Source organism: Oncorhynchus nerka, linkage group LG14 (assembly GCF_034236695.1).
Source record: "Oncorhynchus nerka isolate Pitt River linkage group LG14, Oner_Uvic_2.0, whole genome shotgun sequence".
Classification (NCBI taxonomy): Eukaryota; Metazoa; Chordata; class Actinopteri; order Salmoniformes; family Salmonidae; genus Oncorhynchus; species Oncorhynchus nerka.
In genome coordinates, this window is record NC_088409.1 from 40,232,373 (window position 1) to 40,257,370 (window position 24,998).

General features: G+C 44.5%; 1 protein-coding gene across 5 annotated transcripts in view; it reads right to left on the reverse strand.

The window, feature by feature from the left end:
• Positions 1–1,667: 1,667 nt before the first annotated feature.
• The window catches only part of LOC115141049 (semaphorin-6D-like), a 131,126-nt gene continuing 107,795 nt past the window's right edge, over positions 1,668–24,998 (reverse strand). For 4 of the 5 annotated variants that reach the window (XM_029679636.2, XM_029679638.2, XM_029679633.2 and 1 more), the window contains 4 exons: positions 22,858–22,916; positions 22,421–22,471; positions 19,285–19,449; positions 1,668–4,189 (listed from right to left, as the gene is read on the reverse strand). In XM_029679636.2, coding sequence (XP_029535496.1) covers positions 2,823–4,189; positions 19,285–19,449; positions 22,421–22,471; positions 22,858–22,916 — 1,642 coding nt within the window. In that variant the 3' untranslated portion in view covers positions 1,668–2,822. The remainder of the gene's footprint in view (positions 4,190–19,284; positions 19,450–22,420; positions 22,472–22,857; positions 22,917–24,998) is intronic. The other variant, XM_029679639.2, reaches the window with a different exon arrangement.

The window sequence follows — 24,998 nt, forward strand, 5'->3', positions numbered from 1 at the left end:
AGCAAATGTAGACCTACCTGTCACAAGAAAAATAAGTTCCCATGATAAGATAAGGCATTGTGGACTGCGCTCCATAGCCTACTGAGATGCGCTGGGTCCCAACCCTGAGCGTTGATGATTGATCATGCAGATAGCAGAGAGAAGGCCGGTGATAAGCCAGATTTAGCCAGATATAATGTAACAGTTAAATTTCACGTCATGCTGTTGATAGAAATTATTTATTACAATTTACTGGGTTCTCGCAGTGATTTATCCCGGGGAAAAGGGAGTGGGTTTGGGCGGGAAGTCTCGGTAAATCTGTTCCCGCAATTCAACCCTACTCTTGACAATGGTTTATAAAGTTCAATATTTTTGTAATAAAACAGGTAACTTCTATGTGAGAATAATGTGACACATATCAAAGTCAGTGACACACTTGCAATGTATTTTCATTTATTTCTATTATAAGAGACATACAATGGTATTCTGTGAAACCAAATTCATAAGCGCCCAAAGAATGAAAATATTATGAATCAACGAGAGCCCTCCCCCCAAGAGAATGTATTTACACTCTGTGCCATACTGATAGCTATTAAAAGTCAAATAGACCATTCCCTTTCCCATACAATCTCAATGCAAACTCAAATAAACTTCACTTCAACTCACCAATAAGTACTGTAGCTGCCCTTTTCCTGTTATGAGATATGGTCACATTCAAATAAAATACTGGTTTCATGTGTAATGGGAGTGATCCATAATGTCTGTGAGGATTCTACTTATGCGTGTGTTGCATCCAAACAACTAGTTTGCCTAAAACGCAAGAATGTAGCCATCTATAACAAATGCTGTAGTTTTAGCTCATGTATATATCGGTCAGTCCCAAGGTGAATTCAAGTGTGAAGGGTGAACTTGGGGTCAGACCAGCTTCAGGAATCTAGGGCATAAATACTCTTTTCAGATACAAGTGTTTTTCTCTCTCAAATAATTGACCATGAATCCAGCAACCCATGAAGTCGCCCAGAAAGTGCAACAACAGAGTTCCAGTGGGAGTGGTATTTCTGAGGCCGATCTGACTGCTTTCCCTCTCTCTCCCTGAGGAGAACGCCCGGCAGACGCTTCCGGTCCCTTCTGGTCTACGCTCATCGATCAGGGAGTCCATTCCATTTCTACCTAAAACCATTTCAACATCTTCTGATCAGATGAAAAAAAAACACCAAATCCCACCCTTCGGATCTTTTCCGCTACCTGTGGTGTTCCTGTGGTGTTGAGGTTGAGACCAAGTGATATGTAGGGAGTATCAGAGAGCCTGAAAAATCTTAACATCTGAGGGACTGATACACCCCCCCCTTTAATATATTGAGTAGCCTGCTATGCTACAAATAATCAAAAGGTAAAGTTAGCAATCAGAGAAAAAGCCAACCCAGGGAAAACACATGAAAAGGAGGCAAACAAAAAAGATGCAGCCTCAAGCTGTGGTAGTCGCTATGCCAGGGCTGGCAGGCTCACAGTTCAGGGATATCAAAAACCCTAGTTAGAAATACAAATCTACAATAGATATATGACACATTCCGACGACCATAAAAAATAATAATAATCTAACACCTATTATATAGCATCTTGGCGCCTTGCATTTACCCCTACCCCATACCACATACTATATTAAATAAGGCACACATTTACACATACAATTAACATTTGGCTAGTATTATTCCTTTATTTACAACCAATAGCCACAAAGTGAATAATTATAATAACTGCAGTCTGTACCATGTTAAGAGTGTTTTTTTGGGGGCGGATGGTCTGATCTTGATCCTGATTCATTGGGGGTTGAGTGTCTGGTCCTCTTTGGGTGTGATACATGATAATTATATTAGAATTCATGAGGATCAACTAAGCACCAATGTGATAAAAACATTCTTTAGGAATTGTAGTAGGCCCTACTTCATAGACCCGCTGTATTAATGCTTTTCATCGGCTTCTCAGGCCTTGGTATCCATTTTCAAAAAAGAGAAACGCCTAGCATAGTTGCTTTGAGTAGTTTCCTTTGCTTGTCAGTATCCACCAGCTTGACTCTCTTTTTGAATGTGAGTAGCAAATTCACCATGAACGTGTTAATATGGTAAATGATGACTTATTCCCCTAGTCCACATACTAACCATGCTGAAACAGGGGCAGGCAGGGCCTTGCCTCATTTCGAGAACTTATATTTGAGATGCCAAACACCAACCAGTAATGAATTTCAACATAATGGGTTCAGTTTCAAAGTAAGGCAAAAAGACAGAGCTACCTTTAAAAGGAGTTTTGTTGATGTCGCTCCACAGGATACATATACTGCATATGTATATGTATACATATACGGTGTAGATATAAAACACACATATATATACACACACATGCATATATAGAAACACGTTAGGGGGATCAGGACTGTTTGTCAACACTACATAAGAAAAGGTAAGCAAAAGCAAGTTTCATAGGTATCGCAAGAAGCTCTAGATTGAATCTTAAGCTGTCCGATGTTTGATGGCAAACCCTTCCATAACTAAGTTGCATGGTAAATCCACACTGAGGACATTGGCAGCATAATATAAGGGGGTCGCGTTTCACCAACCCCAGTCCCTCACCTTCTATAAGCAAGTAGCTGAGCAATACCAATATGGTACAAAGATATTCATTGGACAAAAAGGGGGAAATAACAAGTTTGTTTGAGGTTTGTCGACAGCAAGAATGGCTGCCACATTATCCAGGGCACGTCTTCTCATAAAGGTCTTTCACTTTTCACCCATTGAGAGGAGAGGACGAGGCACAGTCACTCTTGTCCTGTTCTCCTCTCCTCTTTCTCCTCAGTAGTTGAAGTTTCCCTGTTGGTTGACGGGAGAGGAGGCAGGGATGAAGAGGGGTTTGGGAGGGACATCGGGTTTGAGGGAGGTGGTCCGGCGGACTATGGCCCCCCGGTGGAGGTATCCTCCGGTATCCTCCTGTTGCTCTCCGTTGTAGCTCTGCTGGCGTGTCAGGTACCCGTTGGGGATGAGCGGGTAGTGGATCTCGCAGGCGCTGCCGGTGGAGTTCATTCGAGCCAGCATAGGGGGCGGTTGGTGTTGGTGGCCGTTACGCTGGCTGAAGCTTTGCTGTCGGTGGACCATCCCTCCACCACCCCCTCCGTTGGCAATCTTAGTGGCAGCGGTAATCAGTGAGTGTCTCTGGGAAGAGTGTCTCCGCTCCAGGGTGGACTGGTGGTGATGGGGCATGTCTGGAGGTACGTCCATACGGCGGGACAGGCTGTCTCGGGGCAGGGTGGATGAGCTGTAGTAGGGCGCAGACTCCGTCTCGGGGATGTGCGGCTGGACACGGTTGGCAAAGGCTAGTTGACCCCCATGGCACCCGCCGCTGGCTGACAGGCCGGATGAGGTCATGACCTGGGCGTTCTTGCTGGCATTGGCCTCGTGGATGTGTTTGAGCAGCTCATCCAGCGACGTGACCTCCATCACCTTCTGTGAGTAGCAGGGGTAAGGCTGCTGGACCAACATGCGCTCGGTATTGTGGATCTTGCGTTCCTCCAGGTGCTGGGGTCCACCGACTAAGGCATGCCCATTGGCCAGAGCTTGCCCATTGGAGAAACTGTGAGAGTAGGGGTAGATCTGCTGGTGGAGCTGGCCTGAGCTGGGCCTGGAGCCTTGTCCCATGTTGTGGGACTTAGGCTCCTTGGCATTGTTGCAGTTCTGGTTCTTCTCCCACTGGTTCTTGAAAGCCTTCATGTTCTTGATGGGCAGTTCAGGGGTGGAGTCTGGGGTGGGCAGACCCGAGAGCTCCGAAGAGTGGTGTAGGTGATGGGGGTGGACCTGGTCTCCCATGGACATCCCTGGGTGGTGACCACCGTTCCGTCTGGGTGCTCCTTGATGATGCTCCTTCCCGTTCTGGAAGAAGGAGTTGTAGAGCTTGGGCGAGGACACCTCCATCTTATCCTCCTTGTTCTGGCATTCCAGCAGGCCATTGAGCTTGGCCAGGCTGCGTAGGGACAGGGCGTGAGGAATGGGGGCCTCTGGGTCCTTGGCCAGCCTCTTGGTCTTGTGGCCAGTGTGGTTGCAGTAGCAGGAGACCAGAAAGCCTGAGAGGAAGGCTCCAAGGACAAAGGCCACCAGCACACAGGCAATCAGCAGGGTGTAGTGGACACTGTGGTTGGTCTTCTCCATCTCGGGAGGCCGTCGGACACCTTCACAGAAAAAGAGAGCGAGAACAAAATGGTCTTTAGTGTAATAAAACCAGAGACCTAGAAGAGACTATAATTTCTATAAGGCCAAGCAGGCAGCAGCTGGAAAAGACTGGTTGTGTTTACAGAAGCTCTACTATGTGGAAAACAGCATTGCAGAGGTGTTGGAACTAGCCCCTTGGCTTGTCTCCCTCTCTGTTAATGAATCAATAAAGTATTTCTTGCCAAAACCTCCGCTTTCGTCGCCAACTGCAAAGAGTGGCAGAGCGCAAGAGCTCCCCAGTCAGTGAGAAATCAACTCCAAAATGAGTTTGGGTTTTAAATATTGATGTGTGCACCGCACTGGCAGGAGTCTGATGTCATTCACACTGGCTGTGCTTTCAAATGCATGGATCAGGGTGAGTGCATCTGCAATGAACTTGACAAAAATAACCAACTCGACTAACCATAGAATAAGAATAAGAATAACCACTCGACCAATCATAGAATAAGTCGCTCTTTAATTGAACGAGAGTCTGACTGATTCAAATGGTTGTCTGGGAAAACAAAATCTCAAGGTTATCTCAACACTATGAAAACGCCCTTGGATGGTGTGACCCTGCCACTATATTTGCCTAATGTCATCTGAGATTCAACAGGAGGAGTGGTACTAGCCACCTTTGTCGCAATCAGAGCTCATTTACAAAGGCTGCTGCCATCTGTGGTGTCAGGCCCTTCTCCAACCTTAATGATAGTCTCTGTGAAATTGATAAGTCTGGGGAGTCGGGGGAGTCTGGGGAGTCGGTTTGGGCCACCCAGGAGCAGAAATACAGGTGTTCCAAACAGGCTAATTTCATCCCGTAATGAGAGCTCAGGTTAGGCAGTAATGGGCAATGATAGTACCAGCTTTAGACGTAATGGTGGTGATGGGATGTTGAAGATGATGATGAGGAGGAGGATTTAAGTGATTGGGCCTAAGAGAGACTTGTCGAGGGTTTTTCTCTTTCGATGAAATTACAAAGAGCTGCCACATGCTTCAGCTTTAACAGAGTGAGGGCACTTGATTAGAAGGGAATTTCACTGAGGGAATTTACAAATAGGCGTTTAGTGGAATCAAACATCTCGTACAACAATTTCAATGACAGCAGTGTCACTTCATAATTTCTATAAATGGGTTTTGTTCAAATAGGTTGCCAATACATGATTCTGTCTGAATAAGGAAAACATTGCTGGGCCGAAAACTGGAGTCTGTGAGGGTAAATGCAGGCAGCATACCAATACCATTTGAAATAAAGATATTCATTAATTTATAAGGGAAAGGGAGATGTGAATAATAACTCGGATTAATCTACAGCACACGCAGAACACAAAACGGAATGTCCTTGGATACATTTTCTTTTTTTAAATGCTCTTATGTCAAGTGTGTGCATTTGTCTTTAGGTGTATATACTGTATGTGGAGAACAGGTACACACACACAGTATGTCTTTAGGTATATACTGTATGTAGAGAACAGGTACACACACAGTATGTCTTTAGTTATATACTGTATGTGGAGAACAGGTACACACACAGTATGTCTTTAGGTATATACTGTATGTGGAGAACAGGTACACACACAGTATGTCTTTAGGTATATACTGTATGTAGAGAACAGGTACACACACAGTATGTCTTTAGGTATATACTGTATGTAGAGAACAGGTACACACACAGTATGTCTTTAGGTATATACTGTACAACCTGCCCGCTTGACCCTATCCCCTCCTCTCTTCTCCAGACCATTTCCGGAGACCTTCTCCCTTACCTCACCTCGCTCATCAACTCATCCCTGACCGCTGGCTACGTCCCTTCCGTCTTCAAGAGAGCGAGAGTTGCACCCCTTCTGAAAAAACCTACACTCGATCCCTCCGATGTCAACAACTACAGACCAGTATCCCTTCTTTCTTTTCCCTCCAAAACTCTTGAACGTGCCGTCCTTGGCCAGCTCTCCCGCTATCTCTCTCAGAATGACCTTCTTGATCCAAATCAGTCTGGTTTCAAGACTAGTCATTCAACTGAGACTGCTCTTCTCTGTATCACGGAGGCGCTCCGCACTGCTAAAGCTAACTCTCTCTCCTCTGCTCTCATCCTTCTAGACCTATCGGCTGCCTTCGATACTGTGAACCATCAGATCCCCCTCTCCACCCTCTCCGAGTTGGGCATCTCCGGCGCGGCCCACGCTTGGATTGCGTCCTACCTGACAGGTTGCTCCTACCAGGTGGCGTGGCGAGAATCTGTCTCCTCACCACGCGCTCTCACCACTGGCGTCCCCCAGGGCTCTGTTCTAGGCCCTCTCCTATTCTCGCTATACACCAAGTCACTTGGCTCTGTCATAACCTCACATGGTCTCTCCTATCATTGCTATGCAGACGACACACAATTAATCTTCTCCTTTCCCCCTTCTGATGACCAGGTGGCGAATCACATCTCTGCATGTCTGGCAGACATATCAGTGTGGATGACGGATCACCACCTCAAGCTGAACCTCGGCAAGACGGAGCTGCTCTTCCTCCCGGGGAAGGACTGCCCGTTCCATGATCTCGCCATCACGGTTGACAACTCCATTGTGTCCTCCTCCCAGAGCGCTAAGAACCTTGGCGTGATCCTGGACAACACCCTGTCGTTCTCAACTAACATCAAGGCGGTGGCCCGTTCCTGTAGGTTCATGCTCTACAACATCCGCAGAGTACGACCCTGCCTCACACAGGAAGCGGCGCAGGTCCTAATCCAGGCACTCGTCATCTCCCGTCTGGATTACTGCAACTCGCTGTTGGCTGGGCTCCCTGCCTGTGCCATTAAACCCCTACAACTCATCCAGAACGCCGCAGCCCGTCTGGTGTTCAACCTTCCCAAGTTCTCTCACGTCACCCCGCTCCTCCGCTCTCTCCACTGGCTTCCAGTTGAAGTTCGCATCCGCTACAAGACCATGGTGCTTGCCTACGGAGCTGTGAGGGGAACGGCACCTCAGTACCTCCAGGCTCTGATCAGGCCCTACACCCAAACAAGGGCACTGCGTTCATCCACCTCTGGCCTGCTCGCCTCCCTACCACTGAGGAAGTACAGTTCCCGCTCAGCCCAGTCAAAACTGTTCGCTGCTCTGGCCCCCCAATGGTGGAACAAACTCCCTCACGACGCCAGGACAGCGGAGTCAATCACCACCTTCCGGAGACACCTGAAACCCCACCTCTTTAAGGAATACCTAGGATAGGATAAAGTAATCCCTCTCACCCCCCCTTAAAAGATTTAGATGCACTACTGTTCCACTGGATGTCATAAGGTGAATGCACCAATTTGTAAGTCGCTCTGGATAAGAGCGTCTGCTAAATGACTTAAATGTAAATGTAAATGTACTGTATGTGGAGAACAGGTACACACACAGTATGTCTTTAGGTATATACTGTATGTGGAGAACAGGTACACACACAGTATGTCTTTAGGTATATACTGTATGTGGAGAACAGGTACACACACAGTATGTCTTTAGGTATATACTGTATGTAGAGAACAGGTACACACACAGTATGTATTTAGGTATATACTGTATGTAGAGAACAGGTACACACACAGTATGTCTTTAGGTATATACTGTATGTAGAGAGCAGGTACACACACAGTATGTCTTTAGGTATATACTGTATGTGGAGAACAGGTACACACACAGTATGTATTTAGGTATATACTGTATGTGGAGAACAGGCACACACACAGTATGTCTTTAGGTATATACTGTATGTGGAGAACAGGTATGCAGTGCACACATTGTAGGCTGAGGAAATGAGTAACAAAGCTCCACTGCAGCTTCAAGCACAAACTCATCATGAATCTATAAAAGTAACAAAAGCACAACAGGGAAAACCTCGATGTGTCAATAGAGGAGCACAGGCATCAGCCTTGAAGCTCCTGGCACTCTGCTCGTAACTCTAAAGGGTACTTGTCACCATTACCGTTTTTCTCTGACAGCCTCTTAATACAAACAGAGAGAATATGTGGCAGAATTAGCATCAAACAAGACTTCGTTCCTCGGTCTTGAAGTAGCTGCCGACACGAGTGTCTCGTTACCTGGCGTTGATGGAAAGTTATATGTAGGTCACAAAGTTACAGGAAAAGTGTCTGCTCCCTGTCGCTCTCCCAGCGCTATCAGGAAGTAAAGGCTTTTAGAGCACTGCAAAGCTCTCTATCACTATAAATTGGGCCATTTGCTCTACATCAGTAAGTAGAATACTGGGTGCCATTCCCCTATAAAGAGATGCAATATACTGTACTATCACATTCTCCTGGCGATAATGTTAAATTCACAGAATATGTTTGACGTGCTGCTTTGAAATCGTAAGTTCTATCCATTCAAGTGCTATATCCATTCTATTTCTATGGCGTTATTTTTTATTTATTTAAATGTTCACCTTTATTTAACCAGGTAGGCTAGTTGAGAACAAGTTCTCATTTACAACTGCGACCTGGCCAAGAATAAAGCAAAGCAGTTCGACACAAACAACAACACAGAGTTACACATGGAATAAACATACATACAATCAATAATACAGTAGAAAAAGTCTATATGCCAGTTTGTGCAAATGAGGTAAGGGAGGTAAAGGCAATAAATAGGCCATGGTGGCGAAGTGATTACAATATACCAATTAAACACTGGAGTGATTGATGTGCAGAAGATGCATGTGCAAGTTGAGATACTGGGGTGCAAAGGAGCAAGATAAATAAATAAATACAGTATGGGGATGAGGTAGTTGGATGGGCTATTTACAGATGGGCTATGTACAGGTGCAGTGATCTGTGAGCTGCTCTGACAGCTGGTGCTCAAAGCTAGTGAGGGAGACATGAGTCCCCAGCTTCAGTGATTTTTGCAGTTTGTTCCAGTCATTGGCTGCAGGGAACTGGAAGGAAATGCGGCCAAAGGAGGAATTGGCTTTGGGGGTGACTAGTGAGATATACCTGCTGGAGCGCGTGCTACAGGTGGGTGCTGCTATGGTGACCAGTGAGCTGAGATAAGGCGGGGCTTTACCTAGCAAGGACTTATAGATGACCGGGAGCCAGTGGGTTTGGTGACGAGTATGAAGCGTGGGCCAGTCAACGAGAGTTCACAGGTCGCAATGGTGGGTAGTATATGGGGCTTTGGTGACAAAACGGATGGCACTGTGATAGGCTGCATCCAATTTGGCATGGCGGTGCTTCATTCATTTATTTTGTCCTAGGCCAGTGTGTCAGTGAGCCGAGGCAGTATGGGTGTTTTATGAATAATACAGGTCAAGATGCCCATGTCTCTGTGTGGATTCCCCCAGCCTCCCTGTGGCTCCCAGCTCTGTGACTCATCTGGGCCCCCTGACCAGGACCCTATGACTATTGAAGGGTTCCACATGGCCGAGGAGCTATGAGTCAAGAGCCACAGTGGGGAAATGCACAGCGGAGGTACACAGATCTCCAACCCCACGCACAACCTGTCACAACACGTTTGGGGCAGGGGTGGATGACTCAATCGGGCCGTATGCGTGACATATGGTGGCATGGTCACAGTGAAATTAATACCCACTGAATCATGGCATGTGGGAGACTGGTGTGCTGCTAGATGGCACACAGGAGGCATATCATGCAGGCCAACAGTATAATGCATTGCCTCAATACAGTGTTGAAAGAAAATACCTTCAAAAAGGGTCAAATGAATAATTTTATGACCCAATATTGTATGACACCTCTGATAAAGAGGTGAGTCAAAAAGGTTTGAGAGCTTTGCTTTAATGTAACATGTGACCATTAATTGGAGTTGCCTGCACCTGTGTAGTGGTAGAGGTTGCATAAAAATTTTAGTAAAATATAGGTGTGTTATATAAAGATGTGGTGCCGCAGGATAATTGAAGCTACTCAAAGCAACAATAACAACCTCCTCTCAATGGTTTATATAATGTTAATAACTGAGTGTTTTTCCATGTTTGTCAGTTGTCACACTATCTTTAGCCAAAGTGTGGGTTTCAGCATGATCTCTGTTGAACAGAGGCCTACTGTACGTGTAATGCGTGAAGAACAGGAACACACACACACATTAAGAACTCTCAGGTCTTCTAAAAGGTTAACACACATATGGTTGAGAGCGGACAGGAGGGAAGGAGGAGAGAAATGGTGACAGAAAGGGAGGGGGCAGCTGGATGTATTCATGCTCAACAGGACGAGAGACAGAGAGAGAGAGAGAGAGAGATACAGTAGGGAGAGAAAATATAACTTCAGTAAGAAACTGCCAGGCAACAGAAAAGAGAGAGAGCGGAACGGGACAGAAAAAAGATGAGCAAGAGAACTAGAGAAAATAAAATGATATAGAATGTGGCAGAAAGCTGGGGAGAAAAAGTGACAGAAATAGAGTGTGAGAAAGAATGTGCAGGGAGCAGATTGTAAGGGGGAGGCTGGGAGATGATGATGGAGAGAGAGATGTGTCAAAGTGAGTGACAGATTGTCAGCCTGGTGGGTTTTGAAGCCTCGCTCTCAGAAGCAGCTGTGTTTTGGTACGTAGAAGGCCCCCGCTTGACGCTCTCATAGCCCTGCATGAGAGAAACACTGAGCGATTATATCCATAATGATAAAAATAGACAAGGATGTGCATTATGTAACCAAGCTAAAGCTATACGCAACCTGGAGTCTGTTCTGCGTTTCACTAATTAAGTATGGGTTGCGCGAGGAGCCAAAGTTGAGAACGTGTCGATTCTGGAGTGTGAAGTGCTATTTCAGCAGGTGATTAAATGGCTCCAAAACAAACAAAAACAAAAGAAGTGAAACACAAACAAGGAAAGCAGAAGTTTTCACCTTTGACTCAAGTCTAACCCTTCTCTGAGATGCTTAAAACCGATAGTTATATAAAATCATACAGATTAATTTAGCTCCAACTGAACTACTACTGTACATACCTAAGCAGTGTTTCAGAGTCTAGCTGTGTTTTTATTCTACAGCATGTGCACCATAGAATCAGCTAGACATCAAATGGATGGTCTTGAGCATCAGGGATTTTGGATAAACTGGACATCAACCGATTATTGAACTGGGATACTACAGTGTTTCTGGTAATCCTGATTACTGATGCCTAACTATTGTGTGGAATATAGACAGCTCTACTTTGGGACAATTCCAATGTTGTTTTCAGAGTGAACTATCCCTTTAAAGATTACTGACACAATGGAAAAGTTCACTGCTCAAGATCCCACTTACAGCGCCTTCAGAAAGTACTGCTACCGATGGACTTATTCCACATGTTGTTGTGTTATAGCCTGAAGGAAAAAAGCAAACCGCACACTGCTCTTGATAGTATCACTGATCTTTAATAATCTTACGTATCGGCCTCACGGCCTTCGTCAGAGCTCTGCTATTTCCTTTTTCCTTCATCTTGTTCAACTGTTACCATGCACCTGCAAAAAAAGATTGCTCAGATGTGCGAGTGCCTTTTGAATGTTGTGTTATAGCCGGAATTCAAAATGGATCAAACTTATTATTTTTCTTATCCATCTACACACAATACCCAAAAATGACAGAGTGGAAACATGTTTTTAGAAGTGTGCAAAATGTATTGAAAATGAAAAACAGAAATATCTAATTTATTTAGTATTCACACCCCTGAGTCAATACTTTGTAGAAGCACCTTTGGCAGCGATTACAGATGTGAGTCTTTCAGGGTAAGTCTCTAAGAGCTTTCCACACCTGGATTGTGCAACATTTGCCCATAATTGTTTTCATAATTCTTCAAGCTCTGTCAAATTGGTTGTTGATTGTTGCTAGACAACAATTTTCAGGTCTTGCCATAGATTTTAAAGTAGATTTAAGTCAAAACAGTAGCGTGACCACTCAGGAATATTCACTGTCTTCTTGGTAAGCAACTCCAGTGTAGATTTGGCCTTATGTTTCAGGTTATTGTCCTGCTGAAAGGTTAATTAATCTCCCAGTGTCTGGTGGAAAGCACACTGAACCAGGTTTTCTTCTAGAATTTTGCCGTGCTTAGCTCCATTCCGTTTCATTTTTATCCTGAAAAACTCCCCAGTCCTTAAAGATGAAAAGCTTTAAAATGTAGGAATTTGTAAACATTTCAAAAAACACAATTCCACTGACACAGAACCAAAAATCTCAATTGAATCCATTTGAAAAATCAGGCTGTAACACAACAAAATGTTGAAAAGGTCAAGGGGTGTGAATACTTTCTGAAGGCACTGTAGCTAAGCATGGGAAACGACTCCTGAGTTCTAGATCTGCGTCAAGTAAAGATGTTCCAAAATAGCCTAATTAGTTTCTGTTTCTCTACAGCTGAGGGGAGAATGTAATAGTTCCATTAAAGGGTACTTCATTCCATAGTGCCGCAATGAGTCAAAATGGCCCCAGGCTTCGCAGGCAACCATTAACCCCAACTAATGCCAGAGATGTATTTTCTGCCACGGAAAACACAACAACAAATCATCGGCTGCAACACTCCAAGCACTGAGAGCGTTTTCAAAATTAGACACGAACAGGAGTCTGCTAACTAAAATTCGGAGTACTTTGACTGTTCAAATAGCTGATGCTTGGGTAATGATGAACAGAGTTAACGCTCTGTGTTCGTGTGTGTGGTGTGTGCGAGAGGGGGTCTGGGTGATCGTGTGAATGAGTTCAATCATGTATTCTCATTATTAAGAATATGCATAATATTACACATCAGTGCCCAACCAATTGGATGCAGCTTGATTTATGCACACACAAGGTAATATGATACGCTGTAATGTAACTGGTTCACTCCAATTGAAAAATAGTGCTAATGAACATGGCATTGTATTAGAAGTGTGCTGATGCATGTAGAGCATCAATAGGTTTCACTGAGGAGACTTGTGTTGAATACTGGTAAAAAAAAAATATGAAAAAAAATGGCACGAATGGAGAGATCGAAATGTACACAATAGTTACCTGGAGGAAAATGGGGGAGCGTCATGCTTTTTCAATTTCAGTCAGGAGGGTTTAGTGTAACAACAATATCATGGAATAAAATACAATAAATTAGTAAATGATAGTTTCCCAAATGATGATTATTATTATTTTTACAAGTGCATATAGGCCTACCTGTTATGTGGCAGGTATAAACAATGAAACAATGAATGGCTTTTTCTCTTATTCATTGATGATCAGATACTTCAGTTGTATCTGGTTCTGTTGCAATACATTTGAAGAGTTGATATACTTTAGCATTGTTCCAAACTTAGACTATCCTCTTTTTTTGTGGTACTTTTACCCGTTTTTCATGATATCCAAATTGGTAGTTACAGTCTTGTCCCATCTCTGCAACTCCCCTACGGACTCGGAAGAGGTGAAGGTCTAGAGCCATGCATCCTACAAAACAAGCCACAATGCTTCTTGACACACTGCTCGCTTAACCCGGAAGCCAGCCGCACCAATGAGTCGGAGGAAACACCGTCCAACTGGAGACCATGGTCAGCTTGCAGGCACCTGGCCCACCACAAGGAGTCGCTAGAGCGCGATGGGCCAAGGAAATCCCAGCTGGCCAAACCCTCCTCTAACCCGGACGATGCTGGGCCAATTGTGCGCCGCCTCATGGATCTCCTGGTCACAGCCGGCTGTGACACAGCCTGGGATCGAACCCGGGGCTGTAGTGATGCTTAGACACTGCGCCACTTGGGAGGCCAATATATCCTATTTTTTAACAATAGCCTGAATAGAAATCCGGTGCTGCAGCATGTGCTCATTCGTTGTCATGCTCGATGGTGGTATAAAAAAAATATTCTTCTGGTCTCTGGTCATTTTCGTAGAATTGCATAGAAATGCATTATAAAAGGCAATTTTCTTCGCAGACCACAAATAAGAGGATAGATTCATGTAGTGCTTTTATTATAATGAGTATCTTTTCACCCCCCCCCCCTCCCTCCCTTATCCGTGGTGGTTTGCAAATCCACAACCTTCTGGCTACTTTGCATTGTGATGCTTACGAAATGAAGAACAGTTTCTATAACTGCATACAGTATCTAAGGCTCTCGTCTGGAGTGAGGGTAAACGCTAGGCATGTTTCTTGATATCCACTTAATATTTTAATTATTATTTGGGGTATTTCGGAGGGTCACTTGTTTTTTTTTTCTCCAAGCATTCAGGGAGGGTCGGATAAATATATATTTTACTGAAGGGAAGGCCATCCATTTTTTCCAGGTCTCCCACATTACAAATAACGTACAAGACCTTAGAACCTGGCAAGTAGAGACCAATTTGCCATAATATCTCAGTACAGTACATCACTCAACACTGACTTTGAAAACCAAGATATCTGTCAAAACATGAGCAATAATACAGTTCAAAGACACATTTTCTATTTCAAACAGCTTTGGAACAGACATAGTTCAAGTACTGATAGCCTCATCATCCACAATCAAATCAAGCATGGCACTACATGCATTGTGGGACACATTTTTACATGCAATTGCATCTGGAATCAAATAAAGAGATAAAGAGGGCACCTGGTAAAGCTACTGTATTCCAGAGCCAATCCCTAACAATCCCTAACATAACTCCCTAAACAAACAAATTAACAAACAAATTAACTGTCTGAATAGAAAAGCAGCTCTGGAAGAACCATAGCTTTACCAAACAGTGGCCTGAAACCCACGCCTAAAGCCACAGAGAAACAACTGCTTGTATGCAACAAAAACACACAAAGCAAAGTTTCAGTCATAGGCTTTGAAACTGGGTAGAGAGGTCATATGGGGAAAAGGGGAAGAGAAGGCGAGGAGGATTCAACAAAGGAGGCAGATAAGGGTTAGTCAGTCCAACCGAAAAACAGGCAGGTTAATAGAGAACTATTCCCCAGGGGTCGAGGAGACAGAAAGGGGTAAGGGGTCGGGGTTAGGAGTCAGGACAACTGCGTGTGTGGATCTGTACACTGTGGGCCCAAACGTCACTGGGACACTCAACATTCTGATGTTGACTAACACTCTGGTCTCCATTGTGTTATCATGATAATAAAAATGTCATGGTGACACTTAGCACTCTGAACCTGAGGGTGACAGTAAACATATAGGAAGTTTCCCCAGACACAGATTAAGCCTAGTGCTGGATTTAAAAGCATGCTCAATGGAGAATCACCATCAGCTTTTTTTGTCCAAGGACTAGGGTTAATCTGTGAATGGGAAACTAGCCCCTAATGTTGACAGACAGGCAAGAACATGATGTGAATAACTTCAGTATAGTGCATGTTTTGAGGTGTTCATTTTGCTGCGTATGGAAAGATGTAGTATTGTGCATGTACTGTATATGACCCGTGGGGAGGTGTACAGTACAGAGCTCTACAGTGTGTGTTTTCATAGTCAAACCTGATGTCAATCATAGCCTTCATAAAGAGCGAGTAATTCAGGCAGAGTAATTAAAGGAAACAGTGATCTAGGTAAAGTCACCTTTATTTAGTGTCATTACCACATGACTAACGAGTGATGCTAAATTGGCTGCAACAGCTGTGACTGAGGCACTTTAGTGAGGTGGGCAACATTTCCCTGGTTATGATGAATAGCTTAATGTACACACCCAGCTTGAGGAGGATGCTGCATTGGATTGTTGATATGCCTAAACTATCCATGTTTTTTGAGGTTATAATGCACAACTTAAAATGGATTTAGCGACATAGGATGACTGATGTTGTCGTAATCAAGAAGAGAGGTGAGGTGATATGAGATTTGAGTTGTATTTATGGCTTGACGGGAAGTCTATATTCCTCGATCCACTGAGATATAAATAAGAGTAAGGAACTGACACCAACCCTTCTTCAGCAGCAAAGAGAAGTTCAGCCCGAGTTCATTCTCTGCTCTTCTCCTAGTGCTTTAATGAGTTTCAGAGCCCTGCCTGCTTGCCTCTATAGTCGAGTTTTCTCCCTGTACTTGTTGGCTAAATTAGCTGCTAGCAAGGGTTTTTTCGCCGTACCCACACAGGTGAATTTGAATATGCGGACGACCCCGGAGAAGGTCTGTTTAAAATAAGCTAAACAGGAAGTAACACTGGGAAAACAAACAATAGGGAGGTCTAAAAGCTGGGTCTAAATAATGTGTGTTTGCGTAGGTTGAAGCATTCTGACACTACAGGGAGGTAGGCGTTCTCCCTTGATGGAAACATAGGGTCGAACCGCAGCTAAATGATCGCTGGAAATGTTCATAACAGAGAGGTCTCAAAAGGGGTGCTTGTACTTGAATTTTGGTCAGTCATAGTCTTTATATAATACATTGCTTCTATCCGTAGCTGGATGAATCATGTCACCTTGTATTTGCGTCTGTGTAGGCCTTACATAAAATATAAACAAAAGCAGTTGGGATGCAATTCTAGAGTGCTTCAGAATTGCTATTACTGTAGCTTGTGGTAAATAGTTTGTTTATTGTGCCAAAGATGTTTCAAACCTGCTTCAAGGCTAGCCTTAAACTTACATCAGAGCTAACTAGACTCTTCTCAAATTAACCTCAGTTTACGTTGGTGCTGAGCTAGAACAAAAGCCTGCACCCACAGCTGCCCTCCAGGACCAGAGTTTCTTGACCCCTATTCTACCTATACTGCATCTCTTCTGAAGTTTCCACAATGTTCCTTAACTGAAACCAATAGCATCATATATACACACACACATACAGTGGGGCAAAAAAGTATTTAGTCAGCCACCAATTGTGCAAGTTCTCCCACTTAAAAAGATGAGAGGCCTGTAATTTTCATCATAGGTACACTTCAGCTATGACAGACAAAATGAGGGAAAAAAAATGCAGAAAATCACATTGTAGGATTTTTAATGAATTTATTTGCAAATTATGGTGGAAAATAAGTATTTGGTCACCTACAAGATTTCTGGCTCTCACAGACCTGTAACTTCTTCTTTAAGAGGCTCCTCTGTCCTCCACTCGTTACCTGTATTAATGGCACATGTTTGAACTTGTTATCAGTATAAAAGACACCTGTCTACAACATCAAACAGTCACACTCCAAACTCCACTATGGCCGAGACCAAAGAGCTGTCAAAGGACACCAGAAACAAAATTGTAGACCTGCACCAGGCTGGGAAGACTGAATCTGCAATTGGGTAAGCAGCTTGGTTTGAAGAAATCAACTGTGGGAGCAATTATTAGGAAATGGAAGACATACAATACCACTGATAATCTCCCTCGATCTGGGGCTCCACGCAAGATCTCACCCCGTGGGGTCAAAATGATCACAAGAACGGTGAGCAAAAATCCCAGAACCACACGGGGGGACCTAGTGAATGACCTGCAGAGAGCTGGGACCAAAGTAACAAAGCCTAGCATTAGTAGCACACTACGCCGCCAGGGACTAAAATCCTGCAGTGCCAGACGTGTCCCCCTGCTTAAGCCAGTACATGTCCAGGCCCATCTGAAGTTTGCTAGAGAGTATTTGGATGATCCAGAAGAAGATTGGGAGAATGTCATATGGTCAGATGAAACCAAAATAGAACTTTTTGGTAAAAACTCAACTCGTCGTGTTTGGAGGACAAAGAATGCTGAGTTGCATCCAAAGAACACCATACCTACTGTGAAGCATGGGGGTGGAAACATCATGCTTTGGGGCTGTTTTTCTGCAAAGGGACCAGGACGACTGATCCGTGTAAAGGAAAGAATGAATGGGGCCATGTATCGTGAGATTTTGAGTGAAAACCTCCTTCCATCAGCAAGGGCATTGAAGATGAAACGTGGCTGGGTCTTTCAGCATGACAATGATCCCAAACACACTGCCCGGGCAATGAAGGAGTGGCTTCGTAAGAAGCATTTCAAGGTCCTGGAGTGGCCTAGCCAGTCTCCAGATCTCAACCCCATAGAAAATCTTTGGAGGGAGTTGAAAGTCCGTGTTGCCCAGCAACAGCCCCAAAACATCACTGCTCTAGAGGAGATCTGCATGGAGGAATGGGCCAAAATACCAGCAACAGTGTGTAAAAACCTTGTGAAGACTTACAGAAAACATTTGACCTCTGTCATTGCCAACAAAGGGTACATAACAAAGTATTGAGATAAACTTTTGTTATTGACCAAATACTTATTTTCCACCATAATTTGGAAATAAATTCATTAAAAATCCTACAATGTGATTTTCTAGATTTCTTTTCTCATTTTGTCTGTCATAGTTGAAGTGTACCTATGATGAAATTATAGGCCTCTCTCATCTTTTTAAGTGGGAGAACTTGCACAATTGGTGGCTGACTAAATACGTTTTTTGCCCCACTGTATATACACATATGTGTGTCCTATAGCTAGTACAGTGTGTGGGTGCATCAGAGAGAGAGAGAGGCCTTCCTTGGAACTGCCAAGCTGTTACTTCCAGAACAGTTCCTCTCTCGCCTTATCAGCCAGGTCCCCGTGCTTTTGATTGAACCGGCAGCCAGGCGACACTAGCCCATGCTGAAATAGATTGCGTTGCCCAAGTTTCTATTACGGTTTCCCCTTGTACGCTTGCCAGCTGTTGGTTATTTATTTGTTACAGGCTTTTCTCATTTGAGCCTGAGTGGCTCATCATTGCAGCCGGAGACTCTGTCGACCTGAATGGAACCCATCACTACACAGGATTTATGGACTCCTGACAAGGCGCCAGAGGAGCGCAGCAAGGAGAGCCTGGGCTAAAGGAAATAGCATCAACGAACAGTCTTCCCATCCTGCTGAATATTAGGAGCTCCGGTTGGTTTCCTATTGGGAGTCATCTGGGAATGACATTCAGGAAGCAGCGCTCTAGACAGCGTGAGAAGAGAAGACGTGCTTGGTCGTGTGTGACTGTTAAAGTGTGTCCCGCTGGAGAGCGGAGAGTAAGCTACCCTAGTAGATGGACTAAATAAGAGATGAGAGGAGACATGCAGGAGTCATTTTGTTAGGACATTGTTTGGAAGAGTTAATTGGATCCAATGCAGTATCTATTTAAGTGATTAAGCCTCTCTAACTCATGGTTGCTTCATTAAGTGAGTGGATATATGGTTAAATGTCTAGTGTCCTACACACAGAGATTAGAGTGTTAGTGCTCATCTTGGTTAGTAGTGTGCAGTGAAGCTTCAGGGCCCATCAATGCAATCCAGTGCAGATCAAAGTTCAGCAGACAGGCACCCCACCTCCTTACCCTCCATCTCCACACTGATTGCTTCCGAGTCAGGTGACCCCTGGTCCCCAACTGGGACTGGAGGACTGCCATCAGGACCTGTACCTCTTTCAGAGTCACCTGCCACCTTAGGGAATGGGGCCACCTGATTGGTTGTGCTGGCGGTTGTTGTGGGTGTGGTCTTCCCTGTTGTTGTGCAGGTGGGGGAGGGGTAACAAAGTGACCCATTAGTGAAATGGAAATGCAGCACAAAAAAACACCTAAATATAATGTTGTTTTATGACAAAGGAAGGATTCTTTGTACCTTGGAGAAAAATATATGTAAATCCAGCATGAAAAAAATATTACTGTCATAATTACTGTTAAACTGATGATGACAATGAGGACATTAACATAAAGAGCGCTTTGAGGAGAATTCAACTGAATCCATGACTGTAATAAATAAAGTAGGTAGCCTATACATCACACGTAAAGCACTCCTCCATAGGTGCAACATGACTCAGCGCTTTAGAACCAACATTTTTCCCACTGTTTAATGCCCTTAATAGATAAAACATTCAGGCGTTGCAGAAATTACGAGACATTGGAGAAAAACACTCAGGGCCAATATGGTCATGAGTTGGCTGCAGTGCCGGCCTTAAGATTTCCAAACCGGCTACCTTTGTTACTGAACCAGTGAGGAATCTCTTGCACCTGGCACTGCAGCACATTCTACACAGCAAAACCCTGTTGTTGTGGATGCTACCAGCTGGTGCATGGACTCTTCCAGCACATTCAAACTTTGATATACAGTTACCTTTCACGTCTGATTTTCTTTACTAAGTAGTTTGACAGATGAGTTGAAATAGATACCAGTAGCTGAGGTAATGGTAGATAATGACTTACAGCAACTTTCGGTTCTCTGCTTCACTAAACTGTTTTACAGGTAGTTACCGTCTATGGAAACATGGTCTATGGTCTATGGAAAATGTGACAATGTCAACATATCCAATTAGGATCTGTACTGGTACTGTGGGGTTATGCGGTGTCTGAGTCTGTGGATCCAATACGGGTCTGTATTGTGAGAGACCTGGCAGAAGAAAGCACTATCATCACAACAACCATCATGAGTGTCTTCCTAATTCTCTGACAGTGGATGTCCTTGAGGCCTTGTGTGCAGCACGCCGCTATTGACGTGGACGTTTCGCTAATAAGCCGGCCATAATGTTAGCATACTGGAGGGTGCCAGTCCAGATTGAAAGCGAAAGGCCCGCTCTCGATGCCAGTTGATAGTTTTCACTCTGAATAAGGTGCCCTGTCAGAGTACCAACTGCGCCAGGCAAATTAAAACGCCACACCGGGGGAGTTCAGCCTTGGAATGCCAGACAACAGCTCCAGGGCTGCATTATTAGTTCAATTTATCAACATTGTGTGTGTACATTGCTTTCTCCTTTCCAGAGAGAAAAGAAAGGAGAAAAGCACAATATGCAATGGGGAATGATTTGACTGTCCACACTGCTGGGTGTTTGTCTCTCGCTGCTTTCTCTATGGGATGGGATTGTTCCATTCTGGGGAATAGTATGAAAGAGGACTTAGCAACCAATGCACACCAGCGAGAATGGCATTGTTCAACATTATGGGGTGTTCTATTGTGGGGAAACGTTGTTCTTCAGTTTGGACTCATCAAAGGCTTTTGTCATTCTGCAAGTCTGAGTCTGAAGTCTGGCAGTGTGTGAAGTACTTCAAACAGAGTACAGAGGCATGGATGGAGTAATCGCCTGGCGGAATTAGCCAGTGGGGTCGCTCATCTAGTCCCACTGCCCACTGAGCGGCACTTCCTCCAGCAGAGAGGATACAGAGAACAAAGGCATTGTGGGAATGTGGAGGTCTGAGGCTAAGTATTGCTTGTGTTCTGAAGTAGATAGAGGCTGGACTGGACCCTGGATGGATGGTATTGTTGAGATATAATGGCCAGCAACTCTCACTAAGATGGTCTCAATGCTGTGTTTATCACTTCTAGGGAAAAGCAGCCACCATCAGTACCCATGGATAATTTGTAAGGTGACAAAGGGTTAATTAAAAAAATGTTTTACCAGCAACTCCTTATGGGGAAAATGGTGGATACCCAATTGAATTAGACTGACAAGTAAGTTTGAGAGAAGTGAGCCTGAATGAGTTCACCAATTGTATCACTAACTACCTGACTAGTTTACATTTACATTTAAGTCATTTAGCAGACGCTCTTATCCAGAGCGACTTACAAATTGGTGCTTTCACCTTATGACATCCAGTGGAACAGCCACTTTACAATAGTGCATCTAGGTCTTTTAAGGGGGGGGGGGGGGGGGAGAAGGATTACTTTATCCTATCCTAGGTATTCCTTAAAGAGGTGGGGTTTCAGGTGTCTCCGGAAGGTGGTGATTGACTCCGCTGTCCTGGCGTCGTGAGGGAGTTTGTTCCACCATTGGGGGGCCAGAGCAGCGAACAGTTTTGACTGGGCTGAGCGGGAACTGTACTTCCTCAGTGGTAGGGAGGCGAGCAGGCCAGAGGTGGATGAACGCAGTGCCCTTGTTTAGTTAACTAACTAACCCACTAACTCAGCTAACCGAAAACCAGAGCTACGTAAATAAGAGCAGTAAACAATTCTGCTCTCTGACAACAACAAAAAACAATCATTAAGTCATGGCCCAGGGATGTCACTATCATAATTCAAAGATAATTCCACAGTAATTGTTTATTAATGCTACGTTAGACTACATCTCAGCTGAGAGCTAGCAATGTGCTTGCTGCCAGCCGCTGAGCTCTGTAGCCACCCTGCTCTATGGGAAGGCAGTGGGGAGTAACGGAGCGTTAAAGGGATGATGATTCTCCTTAATAAAAGGGAAGTGGGCAGCTTGGCAACTGGCGCTGCTAGCCTGTCAAACATCCATGCTGGTGCTGCTGCCGCAACTAGAGTTGGACAATAGCTCAAATGTTAAAGATAGCTGTTGAGGTGAGAGAGGTGGTGTTGCTGTTCTACGCAACACACTCTCCTGAACTGCTCGTGTTGCATAACAAGTCCAAAAAAGGGGAATAGAGATGTTGCTTACAAGGCTTTGCTAGCGTTAGCCAGTTCGCTAACAACCTCAGACAGTTCGGGCAAGTTTTAAAAATAGAGGATAAAGAAATGTCAACTGACCATATGCTGAATCAGCAAGAGTGTTTTGCTTGCGTGTGGTCGCCAGGACGTCTAAAGAAGAAAAGGGAAAGCAACAGACATATTGACAGAACAGTACATTGTGTAAGTCTGAGTACTGGTTAAACACTCAAACTGTGCTTAGTTAAATGTATAATTGACTGCTTGTTTAACGTGCCCATCTGCAAGGGACAATTGAGAGCAAAATTCCCACCGGGTACTCTTCAGCTAGGAAATTACAGGCTACTTCAACTTGTACCGAGTTGCTGATTCATTTCATTGTACTATCACTCTCCAAGTATGGCAATCACTTTTTCTGTATCATTTTGGACAATTAAATGCACTTGATAAGCTTCGCTTGTTATGAAAGAGCTTTTATGATGGCTGGCTCTGTGCATCTAGTGGAGAGCCATTAAGAACAGATGATTGGTCCACCTTACCGTGGCAGCTGTCGGGGTAGTGAGGGTAGCCGTTCTCCACATCCTGCTCAAATCCGCCCCTGAGGAAAAACAAAAACAGAAGAGGACAAAATGGCCTGTCAGCGTGTGTCATTCCTCTTTCACCATTTAAACACAACCTCCGCTTTCATTGGGTACATTGTCAAGCTTTCCAAAATGAAGACAAAGACTTAAATAAATGGTGCTGCAAAAGAAAACCATTTCATTGGTTTTGTCTCTGCAAGGTCAGGCTGACTGTTTTGTTAATGTCCAAATTCAAATGGATGTGTCGAGGTGCTATCACCTGGCAAGAATAATGTTTCCCCACCAGTTGAATCCATGATGATACTCTGTTCTCTGGTTCCACTTATACAGCAAAAGAAACATTGCATTCTTGCAACATATTTAGTACCTCTAGTATGCATTTACATTTGGTTGAGCTCCAGTGCATTGGACACTTTCTTGGACATCTTTCTTCTATGAATCAAAGGCTTGTGCACATTCAGAAATCATACATTTCCCCTGGTGAGTAATGTGATTGTGTTGATGCACAGTGGAGTGAGTGGCCCCTTAGTCAAGCAGAACATAACATCAATTGACACGGAATCTTCTACGACGCAGTATCGACTGAGCAGGCAATCAAAGAAAAGAACAGATGTAAATACTCATGAACATTCACACATACGCAAACACGCGCTCACACACTTGCTCGCGCGGGCAATCAAACACACATCTACACAAAACAGCGCGGCAAAAAAAACCAAATTACATCTAAATGAGAAGCAGGCCTAGATGAGTGAATACAGACCCAGTGAGCAAATCAAGAGTGAAAAAATACAACAGGGAATTCAGAGGGGAGAAATAATCAACTCTAAGAAATAATAACTTCACTTATCTTTCCATGCTCAGCAGTGGGCCCACTGACAGCCGATAGCATTAGTTGTATTACCACAGCAGAGTGGGTTTGCTTGTGAGTGAATAGGTCGGCCTGGGGGGATTTTGCGTGATTGTGTGTCCGTGTATGTGGACCACAACTAGTAACCAGTATTACTGTATGCCTCCATTCCCTTTCTGTTTGTTTTATTCATGTATTTTTAGTTATTCTGAGAGTTTGAGAGAAAGAGCCACGGAGAGAGTCCTAGACTGGCCTCTTTGGCACGCCGTCCCCAAGCGCTGACAGTGAGGGGAGAGAGACAGGAAACCATGGAAACAATTCACCTCTGGCTCAACCCCCCCCATAAGCAGCCGGCAGAATTTATGCCACCTCTGGAGTGAGAGAGTAAGGGAGGAGAGAGTAAAGGGGGATGTGTCCCCTGTTGCTCTCCGGTCCAGCCCCATTACAGCCTTTATGAGCTGTTGCATCTGTTCTGGAGGCATGGCCATGCTCGGGTTCTGACTATTTCAAACCATATCACTCTCTCTCTCTGACGTGGACAGAGCAGGCACAGCGTAATAGCTCTACTGACTGCATGTATAATATTTGCCAATCTCTTCGGTTCCACTCCATTGGCTTGCTGCATGGCACTGTCCCGCTGGTTAAAAATGTGATAAATCAAGCCTCAGTCCAATTCTGATTACCTGCCCAGCACGTACACACCGCCACCGCACACACGCGTACACACACATACACACCTTTGGAATATTACATTAACGTCTGGCTGTGAAGCTATGGCAAATAAAACCCATGGGTGGCCAATCACAGGATATGCAATAAGTCGACCCCCAGCAGAATAATCCATTTGAAGCAGTCCATATGACTATTAGGATAGTGGCAGCTGCCTCTACTGTGATGCCTGTCCACCCATCCACACTAAGTTTACAGCCCATGTTTGCAGAGGCGAATACCTACAGCAAGTGATTTAAGGCCACACTGAAAATCAGAGGAACAGTGACAGCCCAGTCCCTGAGTGTCAGGAGGCAACATAGGAGGTGAAATAGTGCGTTCTACTGCCTCTCCTCCTCTACCTCTCTCCTTCCCTCCCTCCGTTCGGAAGACAGTGAGGTACACACGACATGATTGAAATCCACCCAGCTGAGCATTACTTTCGATTCCATGCTACAGTGCAGAAAGAAAAAGACAGTGGGTCAGGAGGGAGTCTCAGACAGAGGAATTGATTGGCTTTTTGTTTGCACACACACACCCT